Genomic DNA, 19,827 nt, shown 5'->3' on the forward strand with positions numbered 1-19,827 from the left:
CATTTTGCTTTGGCTCTTTTAAAAAGCAAACCAAAAGCCAAAGGCTTTTAAAAAATGTATTGGTTTCAAAGTTATAAAGGAAAGATGCATTAGAGATGAGAAAAGAACAAATCAAAGCTTCTGAAACCTGCTGTGGAGAAAGAAACACAAGGCGTTTTGTTTGAAGATGAAAAGAAAGCTGAAATCAGCAAAAATTCCCTCTCCCCACCAGCACAGATGCTTCACGTTGGTTCTTCTCGGTTGGCACGCTGCTCGAGGAAAAGCAAATCCATTCTTTCCCCTGTTGGGGTTCCAGGTTCCTGGCACTTATATTTTATCATCTTGTAGTGACTTTGATCCCTGGAGACTCCTTAGGTGCCTTACAAATTAAGAATGTGAATCTCAGCTCATCTGCCTCAGAGGTGCCACCGAGGCTGGGTGCACCACAGGGGTCAGTGTGGTGCCACCCTCCTGGTGGCAGCTGGGAAGGTTGGGAAGCACCTGCTGATTCAGTAAGGATTATAAACGCCTTTAGTGCTGATACTGCCACCATTTGCGAGGATGTTTTGTTCTTCCAGCCCAGGAAACCCAGTGGCCAGTTTAACTCCCACTGCTCCCCTTTTCTTGTGGAGGTAAGATGGTCCTTAAGGTCTCTTTCAACCCAACCCATTTCATGGTTCCATGAGGCAACACAGACCTTCCAGACCTGATCCAAGTCCCAGAGCTGAGCAAAGGAAGGATGTTGCTGTGACCTGACCCCATGGTGATGGGCACACTGGTGCCAGACAAGGGCCAACAGTGTGTCACAGCCTGTGCCTGGTCTCTGCCTCAGCCTATGCTTGTGTTTATAGACCTATGTAATTCTATTTTCAGACAAGGTCTTCTGTGAGCTTGGAAGCTGAATTCCCTTCGATGTGCCTGAGAGTCTGGCTGCCAGTGATCAGGTCTTGAATTACAGGCAGGTGGGGAGCAGTGCTGGAGCTGCTCTAGCCGCAGGGTACCAGTTGCTGGAGGCACCCAAGTGGGTGCTGCCAATGGATGTGCCACATCCCTGCCCATGGGGACAGCTGTGCAGAGCACAGGAGCCAGCCTGTCCCCTATAGGAGAGGAGACACCATGGTACTGCTGCAAATGCTGGCAGAAGATCCTCTCCCCATGTAAGCAGCAGTAGGATCCCCAGCCCTGCCCAGGCAAAGCCCAGCCCCACTGGCTCCCAGCCTGGAGACCACAGGCAGGGCCAGCTGCCACCTGCCCTGCAACGGGGCTCTGCACCCTCCTCCCACACAGAGGGCAGGAAAGCACAGCCCTGCTCCATACTGCTTATGGACCTGCCCTGCAACGGGGCTCTGCACCCTCCTCCCACACAGAGGGCAGGAAAGCACAGCCCTGCTCCATACTGCTTATGGACAGCAGAGCCATGGCCCTGCTCCGCAGGCTTTGGGGATGGGCAGGGGAACTGACTATAAAACCAGGAAAAATAGTCAGATTCCTTTTGGTGCCATGCAGGGCCCAGGACACTGTGAGAGGTGCCTTTGGTGTCAGTGGGATACTTGCCCTGGCCTGGGGCTGCTCTTGGCAAGGCATCTGGGAAGTGCCTCTGAGGCAAGAAAGCAAGCACTTGCCAGGTACAGAACTGGACAGATCAAGAAGTCAAGATTTTGCATTCCAACTATCTATAGGAAATAGGGTTTTTTTATTATTTCAAGTTTTCATAAAAATCCATAATTATTGAAATCAAAGTTACAGAAGAAAGTTTGTAACTTTTTTATTGATTTTATTTCTTTTTTCTTTCTTTTCCCCCCCACCCCTTTGTTTTTCCCCTCTCAGAGTGATATCTGACACCAGAGTCCATCAGACAAAGTCCTTACAAACACAGGAGTCCTGAAGACATCAGCTGAATGTTTTCCTGGTATAAAGAAGAAGAGGAGGAGAAGGAGGTGGTGACAGTGCGGGCGCAGTGGGTTTGGACAGGGGCAGAGGGGCACGGTGGAAGGAGAGAGGTCGGTATGTTTGTAGCAATGTTTGTTAATTATTTTTTATTTGTTCATTTGTTCTTTTTTTTTAAAAAAACAAAACAACACCATTATTATTTGCAAATTGTTGCCTGGTTAAATCATTTTCATATTGAACTTGCGCGGTGCATCGGCAGAGCTGATGCCCGCGTCGGACTTCCGTGGCACGTACTCGATTTCAATATTGTGCTTGGTGTTGCCTTTCCCCCGGCTCCACAGGAAGAGGAGCACCAGACAGAAGAGCACGACGCCCAGGAAGGAGATGAAGCCCATGGTGGTGGCGATGATGAGAGTCTTGATGTCAAAGGGGAAAGGCACGGTGGCACGCGTGCTGTTGGCATCGCTCTCATTGGGCTGGTTGGAGATGAACGCAAAGGTCTTGTTGGGCTGGTGGGGCCAGTCTGGGGAGTAGCTGCGCACGTGCAGGTGGGCCAGCATGGTGTCGTTGCCACCCGCGTTGCTGGCGATGCATAGGTAGGTGCCATTGTCCTGGATCTGGGCGTAGCGCACCTCCAGCGTGCCGTCAGGGAAGACAGTGAGCCGCCCGTTGGTTTTGGTAGAGATGAGGTGCTTCCGGGGAGAGAGCCACATGATGGTGGGTGGCGGGTCCCCATCTGCCCGGCAGACAAAATGCACCGTGTGGCCTTCATCCACAAAGATCTGCTGAGGTTTTCGGTCCCGTATTCGTGCTCGGCGGCAGGTGAAGTAGTTGGGCAGGAGGACATCAGGGAAGTCCTTGAACTCCTTGCCCTGGACAAACTCAGGGGTGGCACAGGTGGGCTGCTGCTTGTTGAAGTTCAACCTCCATCGCCGCCGGAAAACCCAGAGCAGCCGACAGTCGCAGGCTAAGGGGTTGTTGTCGAGGATGAGTGTCTCCAGGTTGCCGACTGAGTGGAAAGCTGACTCCTCCAGGGTGGTCAGCAGGTTCCCTGACACGTTCAGGATGCGCAGGTAATTGAGGCCGCGGAAGGCAAAGGGCTCGACCGTGGTGAGCTGCCCTCCCACCAGCTGGATCTCCTGGAGCCTGAGCAGGTCATGGAGCATTGAGCCCTCAATGGTGACGATAGGGTTATAGGACAGGTTCAGGAACCGGAGGTAAACCAAGTGCCTCACCGACACATACGGGATGGACGTCAGGTTGCAGTGGGTGATGGACAAGGAGGTCAGGTTCAACCCGTAGAGGCAGTTGGATGTCATAGTATCCAGGTAGGGCCAGTGAGAGATTTCGAGGACCTTGAGCCGGTACAGCCTCTTGAATGAGTAATCCCGAATGGTGTTGATGTTCAGATGGCGCAGCCGCAGCACGATCAAGCCATGAAGGTGAGACAGGGCCTCCGTGGGGATGGAGGTCAGGTTGCATTTCTCCAGGGTCAGCTGCTCCAGGCTGTTGAGGCCACTGAACGCCCGGTGCGAGATGTAGACAAGGTCATTGTCCCCCACCTCCAAAGACTTCAGGTTGTACAAGTCCTGGAACATGTAGTCTAGGAGGATCACAATTTTGTTCTCACTAATGTCTAGCTTGGTAAGGTTGCTGAGTCCAGTAAACACCCCCAACGGGATCAGCTTGAGTCTGTTACTCCTGAGCCCCAGCGTCCTGAGGTTGAAGAGGTTGTTGAAAGCCCCAGGTTCAATGGCACTGATAATATTCTCGTTTAGCTCCAGCTCCTCCAGGTGAGGGTAGTTGGCAAATTCATCCTGGTTGAGTGTCTTGATGCGGTTCTTGCCCAAGTCCAGCAGCCTGGTCTCGGTGGGGATCCCTTCTGGCACGACCATGAATCGCTTGCGGTGGCACAGGACGGCGCGCTCCTGGGCAGAGCACTCGCAGCGCGGCGGGCAGCCTGTGGCAGAGCCAGACAGGATGGATCCCAGCATCAGGAGGAGAATCGGCTGCCAGCAGGCCAGGATTGGGCTGCGCATACTCGCCTCCCCAGCTACCATCCTATCTCTCACCTGCAGGTAACAGTGGGAGAGAAAGAGCAAGGGGCACGTGAGCAAACAACGGGCATAGCCAAGGCCAAAGGTTTGGTGTCCTGGCAGAGATGATGGTAAGGCAAAAGGCACCACCAATGCAGAGCAGAGGGTCTAATTTTCCAGCTGAAATCCAGCCCTTTGGCTTCAAGACCCTCTCTCCCTACTCCCCGACTTTCCACTTGATGATTGAACGTGCACAGACTTTTAAGTGAAGGCCTTGAGGAATCTGTGTCAGACAGCTTCCTCGGCCTCTTAAAAAAATAATTTAATACGAAACGCATCTATCTACATCCTATTTTAAGCTCTTGAAATTATTCCGTTCCCTGTAGATGGAGCCTGAATATTAAGGTTGCTTTGCAAACACAGAGGAGCTAAGCATGGGGTGGAGCATCTGGGGGAACCCCACTTGGGGTCAGCAATGCTGACAGCTCTACGGGAGCCAGCCCCCTCCCTCTGTGCTCCCCCATGCCCCAGCTGCTCTCAGTGTGTCCCAGGGCCAGTTCCTTGCCTCCCACCATGCCACCCTGCAAAGGCAGACCCAAACCATTCCCCCCAGAAACAGCAACTGGGCAGACACTGCCTACAGAGCAAGCTGTAGCCTCAAGTCAGGTCCCGGGGGGCTCTGGGATAACAGGGGAGGCTACCTGGTGTCAGCTGGGAAAGACCCAACCTCCTGCTAATGTCCCTCTGGGAGACCTTCCTGGGGGCTCATGGTCTGGCTTCTGCCCCAGCCCAGAGCCATCCTGGCCCGGCAGAAGTGGATGCTCCCTGTCATGCTGCCTTTGTCGCATTTATTTCCTTGTTCAAGCTGTTATGAGGAATCAAATCATATCAATACTGCATATTAGATCTTAGGCTACTCCAGCCCGTGTTTATATCTATTGTTATGTTACTCTCTGCACTGCTCCCACTAATGCTATTTATGGCTATCGCCGAACACACCTAATCCATTACTTCCATTGGCTCCGTTTGTATCCATCACCGTATATCCTGTCCACTACTGCTCTGGCACTATTTATGGGGCTGGTACACGTTCTGTGCATTCCTGCCATTGCATCTGCTCATGTTCATCACTTCATACAGATATATGACCCAAGGATGACTTTTGTTCCCAAAAAATTATTCAAAATTTCTTTTTAAGATACAAGGATGGGAGATGATGGACTGGCCATAAAAATGTCCACCACCACCATCTTGGAAACCACTAGCCTTGGCACAGCCGGTCATGGGCTGTGAGGGCCTGGAGTGTCCCCACGGGAACCCTCTGTGGTTTCCTCCCATTTCACTGGCCTCTTCCACCCCCCTTTCCCTGCTCCCTCTGCAGTGCGGCTGCTCAGTGGGGATCACACTGAACACATTACCCTGAAGTGAAGAGGTGCAGGGATGGGAGCTGGTCCTGCCAAGCTCCCCTGGCAGTGGTGCTAAGCTCCCTCCTGCTGGCCCTGGGCCAGCGTGTCCCAGTCCAGTGGAAACGTTTCCAGTGGGAGTGCCTGGGCCCTGACCAGGCTGCAAGGAGCCATTTGCTGTGTATTTACAATCCATCATCTCCCATGTCATCACCTCCCTGGTGCTGGGCAGATACAAGCGGGGCTGCTGCTACCACTGAAATGCTGCTGGGGTGGGGTTGGGGCTGGGGTCGGTGCCCTGGAGCCAGGATGGGCCCCTGGTTGGCATGGCTCAGGTTGCGTATGGATTTGTTCCCCAGACTTGTGCTGCAGCCCTGGCTGGGGCTGGACTGCCAGTGAGTCCCCCTGCCACCCCTCCCCATGGCCAGGAGGCTCTTGGGTGCTGCTCTTCCACCACATGCTTGTCACTGAGCGGCAGCTCGCCTGCAGCCTTTTTTCTCAGAAACCAATTCCTGCTCTCACAGCCGTGCTGAGAAAGCCATCAAAGACAGCAAAACACGGCATGCAAAACAAAATACAGTCTGAGGGGCTTAATTATAGCAGGACTGAAAACACTCAGCTCATTAAGAGTGCCAGGCACCAGCCTTGTTTATGTGCTGGGCCAAAAGCTCTGCTCTGCCTGCATGTGCTGCTCTGTTCTGGTCCCTGCTGGGCATGGGGAGGGGGCAGAGCTGGATCCTGCAGGCCAACTTCCCCCAGGCTCAATCCTGCCTCTCCACCACCAGGAAGGGGATTGCACCTCCAACACCTTTGGTCCAGTACTGTCATCCCCACTGCAGCCTCAGTGGAGCCAGAGCTGTGCAGTATCGATGAGTAAAATATCGGCAGAGGCAACAGATGAATGAAGCAGAATCTGTGTGGTGTTACTGACGAGCACAGCCCAGAATTAAAGCCCAGACACACCTCACATGTTATTAGTTCTCAGCTAAATTTAAATCTGTGATAAACACAATCCCTGACAAAAACATCCCTAATCTTAATAGCCAGAGTCACAGAAGAGCTTTGGAAGGAAGACAATAAATAAGCTGGAAAATTCTGAGCTAAGACAAGCTTTAAATCAATTCTGGCTCCCATTTACCTCTGCTTGATTCAGAGAGAAATAGTTGTGCCTCAAGGTGATGTGGATATTAAGAGATGCCCTTCTAAAAACAACACTATGATTTTTGTGTGAGCTGTGGACCAACAACCCATGCATGGCTTTGCAGCCCCAGCACAACTGCTACCTGCAGGAAGGGCTTTCCACAAAGCCTTCCCAGATTTACTCTGAGGAGGACCCTGAAACATGCCCAAGCACCCTTCCAGGGTGCCAGCCATGGCCCAGCAGGAGCTGCCAGGAGCAGGGGATCAGGCCGTGGCCATGATACACAGCCCAGTCCAGGACAGCCGCAGCCCTTGGCATGAGCATGGCTCTCCTTCGTCACTCACAAAAAAAGAATCTATAAAAAAAGCAGCAGCTGCCAGACTCACTGCCTTTAGGCAACGAGCAAATCCAGTGCAAGCCAAAGCAAAACTCATGCTCAGAGCCACAGCAGCCACTGACCCCTGTCCTCACCACCTGCCGCCCAGGGCTGAGGGCTCCAAATACAGTCCCTTCCCGCGGGAAGGTCCCGGCCGCAGCCCAAGAGGCGCAGATGGATGCACCGGAGCGCGCTGCCTTGGTGCTAAATACAGCAGGACCTGCCCAGTGTCTCTGCCTGAGCTCAGTGCTTGGAGGAAAGATGCCGTTCTGGGCCTGTGCCTGGAAATGCAGCCCAGGGCCAGAGTGGAGCACTGACGTGCATGGGGTTTGCTCTGTTGTGACAGGCACAGGTTGCCCTGGTGTGGGAGGAACAGCCCCAGGAAAGCCAAACTTGGCTGATGACCCAAAAGGGAGCCCAGGCTCTGTCCCGAGTGTGCTCCTGACGATGCCCCAAGGGGTGGGGAGCTGCCTGGCCATGCCCGCCACTGTTACTGCTGTCTCCTGCTCCCCACCCCAACGAGTAGGGGGCAATCTGCCGCACTGACAGTGAGCGAGCAGGCGGCAAAAATCCCCAAGTCAGCTCTAAGCCCACCTGCCAGCCATAAATTACAGGGCGGGAGACGTTCACCCTTGAACCAGATGCTTGTGAGAGCATCGAGCACCAGCAGGCAATTTAGGACAAAACGAGCCACATGCCAACAGGGAAGGGTCCTGCAGTGCTCTGGGGGCTCAGTGTCCCCACCCTGTCCCTGCAGGAGCCAACCTGGTGCTCACAGCTCCGCACAGAAGTGAGTTGGACTCCACAGTGCTGGGCATCCTCACTGGGCTGCAGTATGAGTTCAGGTATGGGCTCACCCCATCTCTGCCCTGATGGCTTCTTACGAAGCCAATGAGACACAGCTCCCTGAGTCCATGCTCCTGTCTCCTCTAAGCTGCTCCAGCTAAATCAAATCTTATTGAACTTGACTACGTTTTAGAGACAAAGACTCCAGGTTTACAAATAAATATTTAACAACCTTTCCTGCTGCTAGAGGAGTTTCTTATCCAGACCCCAGGCTCTGCACTAAGTGTTTCTGTAGCTATCTGCAAAGCAGCAAAACAAAGGGAGCAGCTTTAATTTGCCTAACACGTTTCTGCCCATTTCCTCCTCTCTCATCATTTCCCCTGTGTCCAGCGTGCATTTGTGGGCCCTTTTGCCTTGTCTCTCCCTCCTCTCCACCCTATCCGCTCCATCCTCTTTTCCCACCTAGTCCCTAGCGTGCAGGCATTGGCAGTAACTGCCCTTCTCCCCCCTGCTCAAGGATGGGCAGCAATTGGTGGGAGCATCAGGCAGAGGACATGGTTTCCCTTCTGGAATCACTGTGCTTCACATAGGAAAGAAGAAACCAAAGAGGAAGAGCATAAGAGATCCCTGAGTGCTGCTAGGACTGGCTGGTGGGCATAGACAGGGTGGCACAGCACTGGTCTGGGCAATGGAGATCTGCCACCACACTCTTCTGGACCTTCATTAATGGATGGGCTGCTAACAAAAGGTTGGAGGGCTGTCCTGTGTCCTGGCCTGGCCCCAAATCATCCAGGAGCAGCACAGGAGGGTGAAAGAATGGGGGAGAAACAGGCAGAAGATGAGAAGGACCCCTGAGGGTGGTGGGGACACACAAGTTCTGCAAGGCAGTGAACCGTGGCAGGTCAGCCAGAGGAGAGCCCACCCCCAGCCCTACCAGCCACCAGCTGCCTGGGGTCACTGCTCCCCTTCCCACAGGAAGGCACAGCTCTCCAGCTGGGACCTCTTGCTCAGCCTCCTGGAGTATCTGCTTTCAGCAGCTCTGAGATGGGAGCCTGGAATAGGTGTGATGCAACCTGATCTGCTCTGGCAGCTGCTCTGAAGCTGTAAAAGAGCATGAAGAAGTATTGAAGATGCAAATCCCCTTCCGGCACTGACACAGCCTGCTGGCACCAGATTTTGGCCATGGCTTGCCCGTGGGAGTGTCCTGCAAAGGCATTTCCTCATGGAAGTAGGCTCTGCCACCCAAAATGTGGTGTCCCCAGCACCACAGTCAGTCAGGGAAGCACCAAGCAAGATGGCAAGAAGAGCAGAAAAAACAGGGAGATGCCCAGGGGAGGGCATCTAACATGGGCTGAGGGGCTGGAATGCTGGTAAGGGGAGGCTTTGGCCCAGCTGTCTACTGGTTTAACTCTGGGCTGTGGATCTACCTGACCCCATGCAAGCACAGCTATGTACAGTGGAGGGACAACCAACGGTGGCCCAGAGCCAACCTGGAGAGTGGTTTTCAGGCTCAGCAGGCGGGTTATTGGAGCAGGGCGATGGGAAGGAGATCCTGGTCATCTCTACAGGATGCTGAAGCTCAGAGCAGTTTTTGCTGAGGCTGTTTCTTGCTGTGATCACATCTGTGCAAGAGCTCCTCTCCCTCCTCATGCCTTTGCTTCTTTGTTTCGAGCATCTTTTCTCTCTTTGGCTGCACATGCCTTAGCACCTCATCGGCAAAGAAAACATCCTGACAAGGGATCAATAAGTAATTGCAAAGGCAGCTGTGGATGTCAGGGGGTGTAAAGCCCTGAGCCAGCACAAGGTGCAGGTGCAGCACAGAGTGGAACTGGGGCTTAGGGCCAGCCATGCTCCCCTACTCATGGGCAGAGGTGGCCAGGACATGGACTGGTCACTGCTGCCACAGCCACTGCCTGAACTGGTGGTTCAGCGCTTCCCACGTCAGGTGAGCCTGGAGAAGACTCATTTTTTACTGCTTGTGAGAGCCAAAGAGCAGGGGAGTTGTGTTTGCCAAGGGAACAGCTCCCAAGGGTTGGCTGGAGACTCCTAGGGCTGGGTCAGCAAGAGACAGCTGAAGGCTGGTAGGCACTGGGAAGGACATGGACCAGTTGAATGGGGATTCTCCTCCTTCTTCCTTTATTTCGGCAAATTTCCTTGGGGTTCCTGTCTCTGTGGATATGGGCTGGGTCACCAGGACGTTTTAAGTGTTCACTGAAGGCACCCAGCTCAGCTTAGACTCTGGTCAGTGAGCACTGGGTACAGGAGGTTCCAGTGTAGCATGAGAGTCTCCCTAGATGGTTCTTCTTCCCTGTCTGTAGCTGGGAAAGGGGGATGGAAAAACCCAGGATCTTCTTAGGGCTATGGAAACATTTGTCCTGAAGAGGTGAAAGAAAGTCCAAGGAGTGTGTCTGCTGGGAGAGCTGCCAGGGTCACAGTGACATTGCGAAGGCATCCCCTGCAACGTGCCCATGGCCCAAATGCCTTCTGTCCTTCCTTGAGCTCCCCTGAACCGCTCCAAGGAGGAGGACAGCAGTGCTGGGGCTGGGGCTGGAGGATGGGCACAGCCCGGGCAGGCAGCCATCCTTCCCAGCGGCTCCAGTGCTGCTGGGATGGCCCTGCGTGGCTCAGCACACTGCCCCAGTGCTGCTGAATCAGCCAAAGCCCAGCTGCACAGAGCCTGAGCTGGACCCACATGCAGGGCAGGACAGCACCTGACACGGCATAGAAGCGGCTGGAACAAAGTCACCCCAGTGCCAGAGTGCCTCTCCTCCCGGCCAGGAGCAGATGGCATCGCTGTATGGGCTGGCTTTGAGGGCTGGTCTGGTGACAGGGGCTTCCTGCTCCCCCAAACCCAGGCTCCAGCCTGTGCCATGGCCAATGTCCCTGCAGTGAGGACACAGCTCTGCCAGGCTGAGACACTGCTCCTGGCCACCCACAAACCACACCTGGGGGCACCAGGAAAGACAAGCTGCTCCCTCCCATTGCTCCCTGCCTGGAAACACGCAATCCCCTCCAGTTACCAAAAGGCATGGCTCTACAGCTCCCCAGAGCCCTGCTCAGTGCCCAGAGAAGGGCTGGGGCACCAGCAGCTCCAACAGCAGAAACCCAGGGCTACAGGCAGAGGTGGGGGAACCCCACCAGTGCTTCCTGCCCTCCTTTACCCAGGGCTGCCTCAGCAGGACAGCAAATGCCAAACCAGCCCAACACCCTGGTCCCAAGTGCCATCACAGAACAGCACTGAGGCTTTGGGATGTGACCCCCTGTCTAATTGTCACCACTCCAAACCGCTGCATCTCTACTGCGTCCCTGCCACTGCTCAAAGGTGGAAACCCCAAATCAAAGTCCCAAAGGCTGGGGAACAGCAGATCCAGGGGTCACATTCCTTACATTTAATTTAAGACTGTACTTACAGCATCACTTCTGTTCCCAGGCCACATCCCTTGAACGCCTACAACCAGCGCAGGATACCAAGAAAAGTACAAGGGCTGCTCCGGAGCATTGCGTTTTCCCCTGGAAACCTTTGGGATAGTGGCAAGAGAACTTCAAAGGACATAGGACATAAAGCCATTAGCTATGCTGACCTCAGGGAAACCTGCTGATTTACTCCCTTTTAGGACCAGCCCTGATATTTTTATACTGCTGCCTAAAATAAGTGGCCTCGGAAGCCTCTGGGAGAAGCCAAGTGCAGCCCAGCCTGGCAGAGCTGGCTCTGGGATCACCCACCAGTGGGAGAAGTGGCAAGAGTTGAGGGACTGTGCTGCCAGGGCTTCCATGAGCGCCGGTGGCATCAGTAGAGCTGTCCTTGCTCCGCATCCCACAGGGACACGGGGCAGAGCAGGGTGCCAGGAGCATGGCTGTGCTTCAAGGCACTGTGAGAGATGGAAGCCCCAGTTCCTTCCATCCGCCTCATTTCCCGACTCCTTCCCACAAGCCAGATCTCTCTTTCTCTCCCCCTCCCAGTTATTATTAAGTTTTGTTCACATAATCACAAATTTGGTGCCGCAGGAATTTCCAGAGAGAGAAATGGAGGAAAAAGGGAGGCAAAGGAAGCATGAGCAATAGCAAATGCAGAGGGAAGATTCCTCTTCCCAGCCTGACTTTCTCTGGGCTGATTTTACATGTATAATTCTCTTTTCTTTCCCCCTTTCTCACTTGTTTGATTTTTGCATTATTTATGGCTTGTCTTCGGGGCCTGTATTTGCTGTTATTGTTTCATTCAACAATAAAATGGATTAGATAAAAACAAACTGTGCTGAGCCGCGGCTGAGCCCTCCTGTCCTGCATCCAGCTGAACCCACGGAGCCGGGCAGAGTGCGTGAGGGGCTGCCAGCCCTTCCCAGCCCAAATCCTGCAGGAAGGGAGGTGCTGCAGGATGTGGCCTGGACAGGATTTGGGCTGATAGAAATCCTTGGCAGGTATGGGGCTGTGCGAGGCACAGTCATTTTAATGCCCATGAGAAGGGGTGTCAGCACAGTGGAAGACTCAGCCGTGCCATTCCTCAGCCTTCTCAGCACATGCTGAGCCAGTGGGCAAGGAAAAAAAAGAGGGACCCACCATGAGGATGGAGTGGCTCCCCACTGCCCTCAACAGAAGGCAGCTATGGGGTGGGTTTGCTGTGTCTTGCCCGAGCTGAAAGCAATGCTTTCTGTCCCTTCCTCCTCTCCCAGCACTGTGGATAATGACACAGAGCTTGCGCTCTGGGCTGTACGTGAGAACAAAAGTAATCACGGGGAAATACAGTGCATCGGAATGCAATCGGAAGTGCACGGCCAGGGTTTCCATTTCGCTCCCGCTTCGGTGCCGTTTCCCATTGAAAAGGATAAACAGGCTGAGCACAAATCAGTTTCATGGCAGCACCTAATGGCAGCGCAATTCCACGTTTCCCAGAGCAAACCATAGCTCAGGCCCAAAGTGGCAGGGAGATACTGGCTCTGTGGGATGGCCCCATGGCACAGCCCCAGACAAGCTCTGGGCGCCCTGGGCCCCCCTGGGCAGCAGCACTGAGATGGCCTGGTCCACCATGGCACAAGGGGACTAGTGTCCCTCTCCAGCCCTGGGGACACCCATGGGCTGTTGTCTGCCCAATTCCCAGCAGAAAAGAGGTGTCCCTGTGGGTGTCCCTCACATCCCTAAAGTCCTTGGACCCACAGGGAGACTGTGGAGTGCTGTACCTTGCTCCATGGTACAGCAAACAAACCACTGGCCAGCAGAGCAAGCCACCAGGCCAGTGCTCACTGTGATGCCTCCCCGGCTCCTCAGGCTCACATTTTGGGTAGACCAGATGGACCCGGCTCTCTGTGACTATTCCCAATCCAAAGGAGGGGTGGAGAAAGGCTGGGTTTGGGTATGGGAGGGAGAGGTTTGGATGCTGGAGGGTGTGAAGTGCCTCTGGAATGCTCAGGCTTTGCTCACCACCCCCAGGTTGCCTCTGAGGTCTAAATCAGTTGTTTCCCATTTCACACTCGACATCTCAAATCCAAACAAAGAGCTGAAAGAATAGATCACGTCAAAATATTTCTGCTTCTCCCTCCTACGAGAATTCCCCATCAGAGACCAATCCAATTAAGGTGCAGGTTATGAAATTAACCATAATTACCAGAGCGATATTTAATGTTTTGCATTCTGATGAAGAAACAGAATAGAAATGACAAAAAAAAAAAAAATTGTGGGTCCTACTGATATAACTAAGAGCAATACTGGGTGGGGAGGGGAAGGGCTGCCAGGGAAGTGAGGGCTGTGGGGGGTGGCAGGGGCTGCATCAGGAACCCTACAGCCCCAAGGGCAGGGCTGGGTGCTCAGGGGCGCATCCCCCAAGGAGTCATGGCCAGCCTGTCCCCCAGAGCTGAGGTCAGCCCAGTCTGATGGCAACCACAGGTATTCTGTCATTTGAGCATCCCTTGGACAGTGTGGGACCACGGCAATCATGTCCTGGAAGGCACAGCCCAGTCCTGAACCTCCTCACTCTGTCCCTGCTCCCTGTGCAGACCCTCCAGCTCACCCAAGGATTGTCCCCAGCTCAGGACAATGACCCCAGCCCTGAGACAAAGGACACGAGTGCTTCAATGGGCAAAGCCTTTGGCCTCTGCCAGGACACTGCTCTGGAGCGCAGGAGAGGAATGCTCATTGTACACACATCCGTTGCAGGATACCAAGGCACTGACCGGCTTGCAGAGACATGTGAATAAAATGATGGAAAAAAACATGCAGGATGGTTAAACAGAACCATTTTTGTGTTTAACCATGAGAATGAGCAAAACAAAGCCAAGCTCCCCAGCCCCTGTAACAGGGACACGGACCTGCTGCCCTGCCTGATCCTTACTCAGGTAGGAGATGCTGTTTGGATGGGGTATGGGCCTGGGAGGGGGGCAAGGGATGGTAGCCAAGATGTTGGTGAGGCCAGAGGGGGGAGTGAGCCACTGGTGGGGCTCATGGCAAGGCTTCCCCAGCACGACGATGCTGCACCAATACACTCTACGCATCTCATGCAAGCCCAGAGGGGTCCTGTTGGCCACTCCTGATTGCTGCTCCTGAAAGGTGGGAATCACCCAGGATTCAGCCCAGCACAGTGGTTGGGGTCTCTGCTCAAGGGGCGCTCCCCCTGCTGTCCCCCCTTCCAGAGCCAGACTGGTGTGACCTCCCTGCCCTCAGGGATGGAGAGAGCCACACACTCCCTGCCCGGGCTGAAGAGGAGATGAGGCTCTTGGTGACATTTATCAGCATTTATTCAATTGCCCAGGTCAAGCTGACAATTAACACTGCTCAGATGCAGCCACCTCTGTGCGACCCAGCTTTCTCCTGGTGACAAGGGGACAGAGGCCGCACCAAGCTGCTGACAGTGCCTGGGGGCTGGGGAAGCACTGGGAAGGGGGGGACTCTGGCTGGTGTTTATCCCTGTCCCCAAGTAAGCCCCATCCCCAGACACCCCTCTCCCCGCTCTGTATCACACGTGTCCTGACACTGCCCAACAGGATACAGGTCCCAACAGCCACCAACACTGGCTGTAAGTAAGGCACATCCCCAAGCAGGGTCACAGGGTATTGGGACACACAGCAGAGGCACAGAGATCTCCCTCCCTGCTGCTATTCCCTGCCAAAAGCTCCCATTTTTACTCCCCTGGATGGAAAGAAAGTGGAAAAAATTGACTTAAGAAGAATACTGAGGTCATGGCCTTCCATTTCTTTCTCCCTTTGTTTTTCCTGGGTTATTTGATTTGAGTTGAGCATTTGGAGCCCTTTTGTCTCTCATCCCAGCCTTTCCTGCTACCTGACAAGCTCTTCTGGCTCTTTTCCCACCAAAAGCCATTTCTATTCATGGTAGGATGAACCCTGCTCGAGGTTCAGCAAAGAACAGAGGAGAGCTGCTGACTCAGTGCATTGGGTGTGTTGGAGAGACCAAAAACCCACCCTAGCCAAGCTGTGAGTTGTGTTTTCCACCTGGATGTTCAGAGAGATGTGCCCATGGCCAACTCGGCCTCCAAGGGACAGGGTCCCACCAAATAGCAGCACCCAGTGGTCATCCAGCATACCTCATCAAGCCCCAACAGGTTGTGTTGTGTTTTATAACTCAACAACTGTAATTGCACTATAATTGTGGTGTTACTATAAAGTGATTTATCAACCCCCGAATTAAAACCTCAAGTTGGAGGATTTTATACTTGTCACTTACATGGAGCAGCACCAACTTCAGCAGTGCTACCATGGCTATGTGAAGCGGGACACTAAAGGAACCAGAAGTCCTTCAGTGATGCTGTTAACCTTCCAGGAAACAGTGGTAATTAGAGGTATCACACAGTAATTACATTACAGGTGTAGAGTAACTGCGGCACAGTATGGTGTTACAGTAGTATAGCCATTTGTTTAGTAATTAATCCATCCATAAGAAGGCCTGGAAAACCTGACGCTTCCCCAGGAGCTGTAAAATCAGCTCCACTGTCTCCTCCAGTCACCTCCTGCCCATCCCATGAGACCCAGTGAGAGCTGGGGCTGCCTGAGCACTGGTGTGGGCAGGTGCTATGGGGAAACCTCTCTATGGGAAGACATGGAGGCTTTAGCCCAGGGGCACATTTCTCTCTTGGCCTTGCTCATCATCTGAGAGCTCCAGAGGCCCCCTCTCCTCCATGGCATTCAGCAGCCAAGCGAATGGGATCCAGGAAGGAGCAAGGAGCAGCAGGTGAGAAGGCACAGCCAACCCAGACACCTTCTCCTACCGTGCCCCAGCCCACTCTGCTGGATCGGCAGAGGGCTGAGTGGGGCTTTGGCACTGGGAGAGGGAGCTGCCCCTCTGCTCCTGGCACAGGCACAGCTGTTCTGGTCATCTGCCTTTGGAAGAGGTCCAGGAGAGGGACAAAGCGTGCTCTTGGAACCAGGGGAATAGGCAGGGAAGAAGCAGGGGGAAGAAAGGTTTGGGCAGCAATGCTGGCTGGGATAGCTGGTGTTGGGGTGGGGAAGGGCTGGAATAGGTGCTGTGGGGTGGGGACGGGCTGAGATAGCAGCTGTAAGGTAGCAATGGACTAGGATAGCCGTCATGGGGTGGGGATGGGCTGGGACAGCTGCTGTGGGGTGGGAATAGGCTAGGATAGCTCTCTTTGGGGTGGGGATGGGCTGGGCCAGCTGCTCTGAGGTAGGGATGGGCTGGGATAGCTGCTGTGGGGTGGGAATAGGCTAGAATAGCTGCCTTTGGGTGGGGATGGGCTGGGCAGCCCTGTACAGTCCATGCAGCCCCTATGCTGGAGGAGATGGCCGGAGGCACAGCCACACTGCTGCTCCACAGCCATCTCCAGCATGCGTGAAGGTCAGGTCAGGGCTGCTGCAAGGTGCAGAGCAGTGAGGAGAGGGTTAAGGCTGGCAGGAGGGCTCGGATGGGGCTGTGGAAGGGATATCATTGCAGAGCCACAGCCGGGCCCTGGGAGGTGGTGCAGAGGAAGGGGAGATGGGGGCAGAAGGAGATCCATAGAGTGGGACTCTTCCTAGGAATGCCTGAACTTCCCCCCGCGAGTCGAGAGCCCAGAGAGCAGCAGGGCTGTCACACCGATCCCCTGCTGCCGGCCAGCGGCGACAGTCGCTTGCTGGAAAGGGCGTTTGCTGGGAAGGAACGCGGATGGCGACTGCTGGGGCGGCAGCTGGGGCAGGGACAGGCAGGGAGAGGCAGCAGAGCCTCGGCAATGCCAACCAGCCCGAGCAGACCCGATCCCACCAGTGCCCACGCTCACCCGCTGTCCCTCCCTCCTCGTGCAAATCACTTTCGCGGCACCAACACTCCCATTCCTTCTCGGAGGTGGCATCTCCAGCACCTGGATCGAGTCGTGCCTCTACCCTTCACTCGGGCTATTTATACATCCAAGGCACAAGATGAAAAATCCAATAACCTACACACAGCAAAGGAGAGCAACAAGCACCGGCACCACCCGGGAAGGCTCCCAGAGCCCTTCTGCCAAGCAGGCTCCTGGGCATCCTCACAATCCCCATTGCCCCGTGGAGCTCCTTTAACATTAACCACTTCTTTCTTTCTGCCAGACACAAACCGAGGGCAGAGCCCGCACCAGCAGCCTGACCCTGCCCAGCATCTCCAGTTCTCTGGGTTGGCTCCTGGCTCCGGGGCTGAGCCCAGGCAGGGGGACCCGTCAGTGCCCCCAGAGCCCTCCCGGAGCCTGAGGAACCATCCCACTCGGCATTAACTCCCCACATCCCCGACTCACCTACCTCCAGGCTGGGGGGGCTGGTGACAGAGAGGTGAACCCCTGCCCTGAAAAGTGCCCCTTCCCCATGACTCCTGCTTCCAATCTGATCGCTCAGGGCTGGAGAGCTCTCCCTGCCCATCTTTAACCCTTAGTACCACTGCCTTGGGGATGGGCAGAGGGACAATTCCTCCTCTTAAGTTAACCCTTGATAGGCAGGAGCTGGGCACAGCCAGCTTGAGGCTGATCCCTGCTCCCCTGCCAGTCCCGGAAGGTAGCGCTATCCAGACTATCCGTACCCTACCTGAACAAGGCATCTGCTCCAGCCGGCCAATTCACCCGGGAATTACCGGGAGAGGAGGAGGATACTCCCCATCAGGATACAGCCTCAGCCCCGCCAAGCCCCAGCCCCCTCGCTGGGACCCCGGCCCCGCACCCTGGCCCCGCCTGGCTCGTAGCTCCCGCAGGGGCTGCGCCGAGGCTGCAGGAACGGTGCGGGGGTGCGGGGAGGAAATGGGCAGAGGAGAGCGCCCGGGCAGAGCGGGGCGGGGAAGCGGCAGCATCCGCACCGGCGGGGCTGGAGGGCGGCAGCTCCGGGAGCACACGGCTCCCCCGCACCCCCGGGGCAAGCACCAAGTTCCCAGCTCCGCGCCCTCCGCACCGGCGCGGGTCCGGCTCCAGGGCATCGCCGCGGCGCCGTCCCGGGGCCACGGAGCCCTCCTCCCGCTCCCCCCCCGCCGGTCCCGCCAGCCCCGGTGCCCCGCTCCTGTCCCCCGTCCCGCTTACCCGCATCTCATCCTCGCCGGCGATCTCCTTCGGTCAGAAATGGCATCTCCCCCGGCCCCCCCGCCAAACCTCCACCTGCAGTAGCGCAGCTCCCCCTCTCCGCAGCGACAGCACGAGCGGCGGCGGCGCTCCCGGGGCCGGGCCGCCCCCCAGTCCCGTGCCCGGGGGAGGGAGGGCCGGGCCGGGCACGGGGCCCGCCGGGGCCGCCCTAGGGCCGCACGGCCGGCGGCTCCCTGCCCTCCGCGCCCGGGCGGCCGGCGGCGCTTCGGGGCGGCGGCATCGCCCCCGCGGGCGGGCGGGCGGCTGGCTCAGCCCGGGCTCCGCACGCCCGCTCCGCCGGCCGGGTCTGCCGCGGCGGGGCCGGGCTGGGCGCCGCCGGCCCCCGCCTCCCCTCCGGGAGGAGCCGGCGGCGGGCGCGGGGCGGTGCGCGGAGCGGCGGGCACGGCAGCGGCGGCCGGTCCCTCCTCCCGCCGCCGCCCCCGCTCCGCGCGGGGGGTGCGGGTCCCCGGGGCTGCGAGCGGGGGGATCGGGGATGGCTCCCCCGCGAAACGGGGCCTTTCGGTGGATGGGGGCCCCCGCAGCCCCCGCCCCGCCGCCGCCGCCGCCGGAGCAGCCTCGCTGCCCGCAGAGGACGGACCAGCTCTGCCCGTCACCGTCGCGTCGGTGCCCAGCCCTGTCCGCGTCCGCCGAGGGACGATGCCGGGCTACCCTGGGGATTCCGGAGCGTCCGTCCTACAGCAGCTACCTCAGCACAGCGTTTTGCTCCTCTTTACACCGTCCCCCCCACGCCGGCACCGGCACATAAGAGGGAAAGGGCTACAAGTGGTGAGGCGATGCCTCTGAGGACAGGTCGGAGACCTGGTGATCCCCAAGGCCCCCTCGGAGGCTCCGGCGCATGCTGAGCTGGTGGCCTTTCATTCAGGACTAAGTGCACGACTTCCGAGCACTGCCCATCACTTCACCCCTTCCATAATGGACACTCTTCATCGAGCAGCATTAGATTTGCCCAGCACTGGCTCTCGCAGCTGAGGCCGATTTCTCCAGCAGTAATGGACACAAACTTTGCTTGTAATGTGGACCTTCCCTTGCTGCTTCCTCTCGGCTGGGCTCTCCTGGGGTGCTTCTTCCTGCTCTGTCCTGCCTTCACCCAGCGGTCCCTCGCTGCCAGCTAAAGCGGACCCAGGGCAAGGGGCACCAGGGCCCTTTGCAGAAGCCCGGACAGGGGCCACAAGTCCCTTCATTGGGTCCCATGAGCCTTCCCTTGAACGGCTCTTTCGGCAAATGGGAGCTTTTGAGCTGGCCCCAGGCCTCTCCTGTGCGATGGCCTCCCCCCAGCCTGCCATGGAGCACAGGAGAGGCCATCCCAAGCTCATGTCCCTGCAGTCCCCTGCTACGAGCAAGTCCCGAGCAGCTCGAGCCACTCCTGGCACTCAAGCAGAGGCTGCTGCCTCCCCGGAGCCCCGTTATCCTCCTGCTTGGCACAGTCGAGCTTCTGAGAAGAGCGGGAATAAACAAAGGGTGGGCATGGTGAACTCGCCAGCTGAGGGCTGAATCACTCCAGCTCTCTGCTCCCACTCCCGCCCACTCCTCGGCTCCCACAGGCACAGACCCCGGCTCGGCTGGGAGAGCGGGTACCCGTCAGGTGTGTATCCCTGCGTGGGCCTGGGCACAGGATCCTCGTGGCAAGAAACACAGTGGGGTGACAACGCGTGTGTGCCTGCACGAGCTCTCCTCCTGCCATCAAGGAAACTCAGCCT

The 19,827-nt window shown here is 56.4% G+C and overlaps 1 protein-coding gene across 1 annotated transcript; it reads right to left on the bottom strand.

The window, feature by feature from the left end:
* Window positions 1-1,729: 1,729 nt before the first annotated feature.
* On the bottom strand, window positions 1,730-18,361 carry LINGO1 (leucine rich repeat and Ig domain containing 1). Its single transcript, XM_082291077.1, has 2 exons — window positions 18,071-18,361; window positions 1,730-3,941 (listed from the first exon to the last, which is right to left on the bottom strand). The coding sequence occupies exons 1-2, from the start codon at window positions 18,074-18,076 to the stop codon at window positions 2,088-2,090; spliced, it is 1,860 nt and encodes a 619-aa protein (XP_082147203.1). The 5' UTR covers window positions 18,077-18,361; the 3' UTR covers window positions 1,730-2,087.
* Between the last annotated feature and the right edge of the window lie 1,466 nt (window positions 18,362-19,827).

The sequence above is a fragment of the Coloeus monedula genome, assembly GCF_965178545.1.
Source record: "Coloeus monedula genome assembly, chromosome: 14".
NCBI classification, from domain to species: domain Eukaryota; kingdom Metazoa; phylum Chordata; class Aves; order Passeriformes; family Corvidae; genus Coloeus; species Coloeus monedula.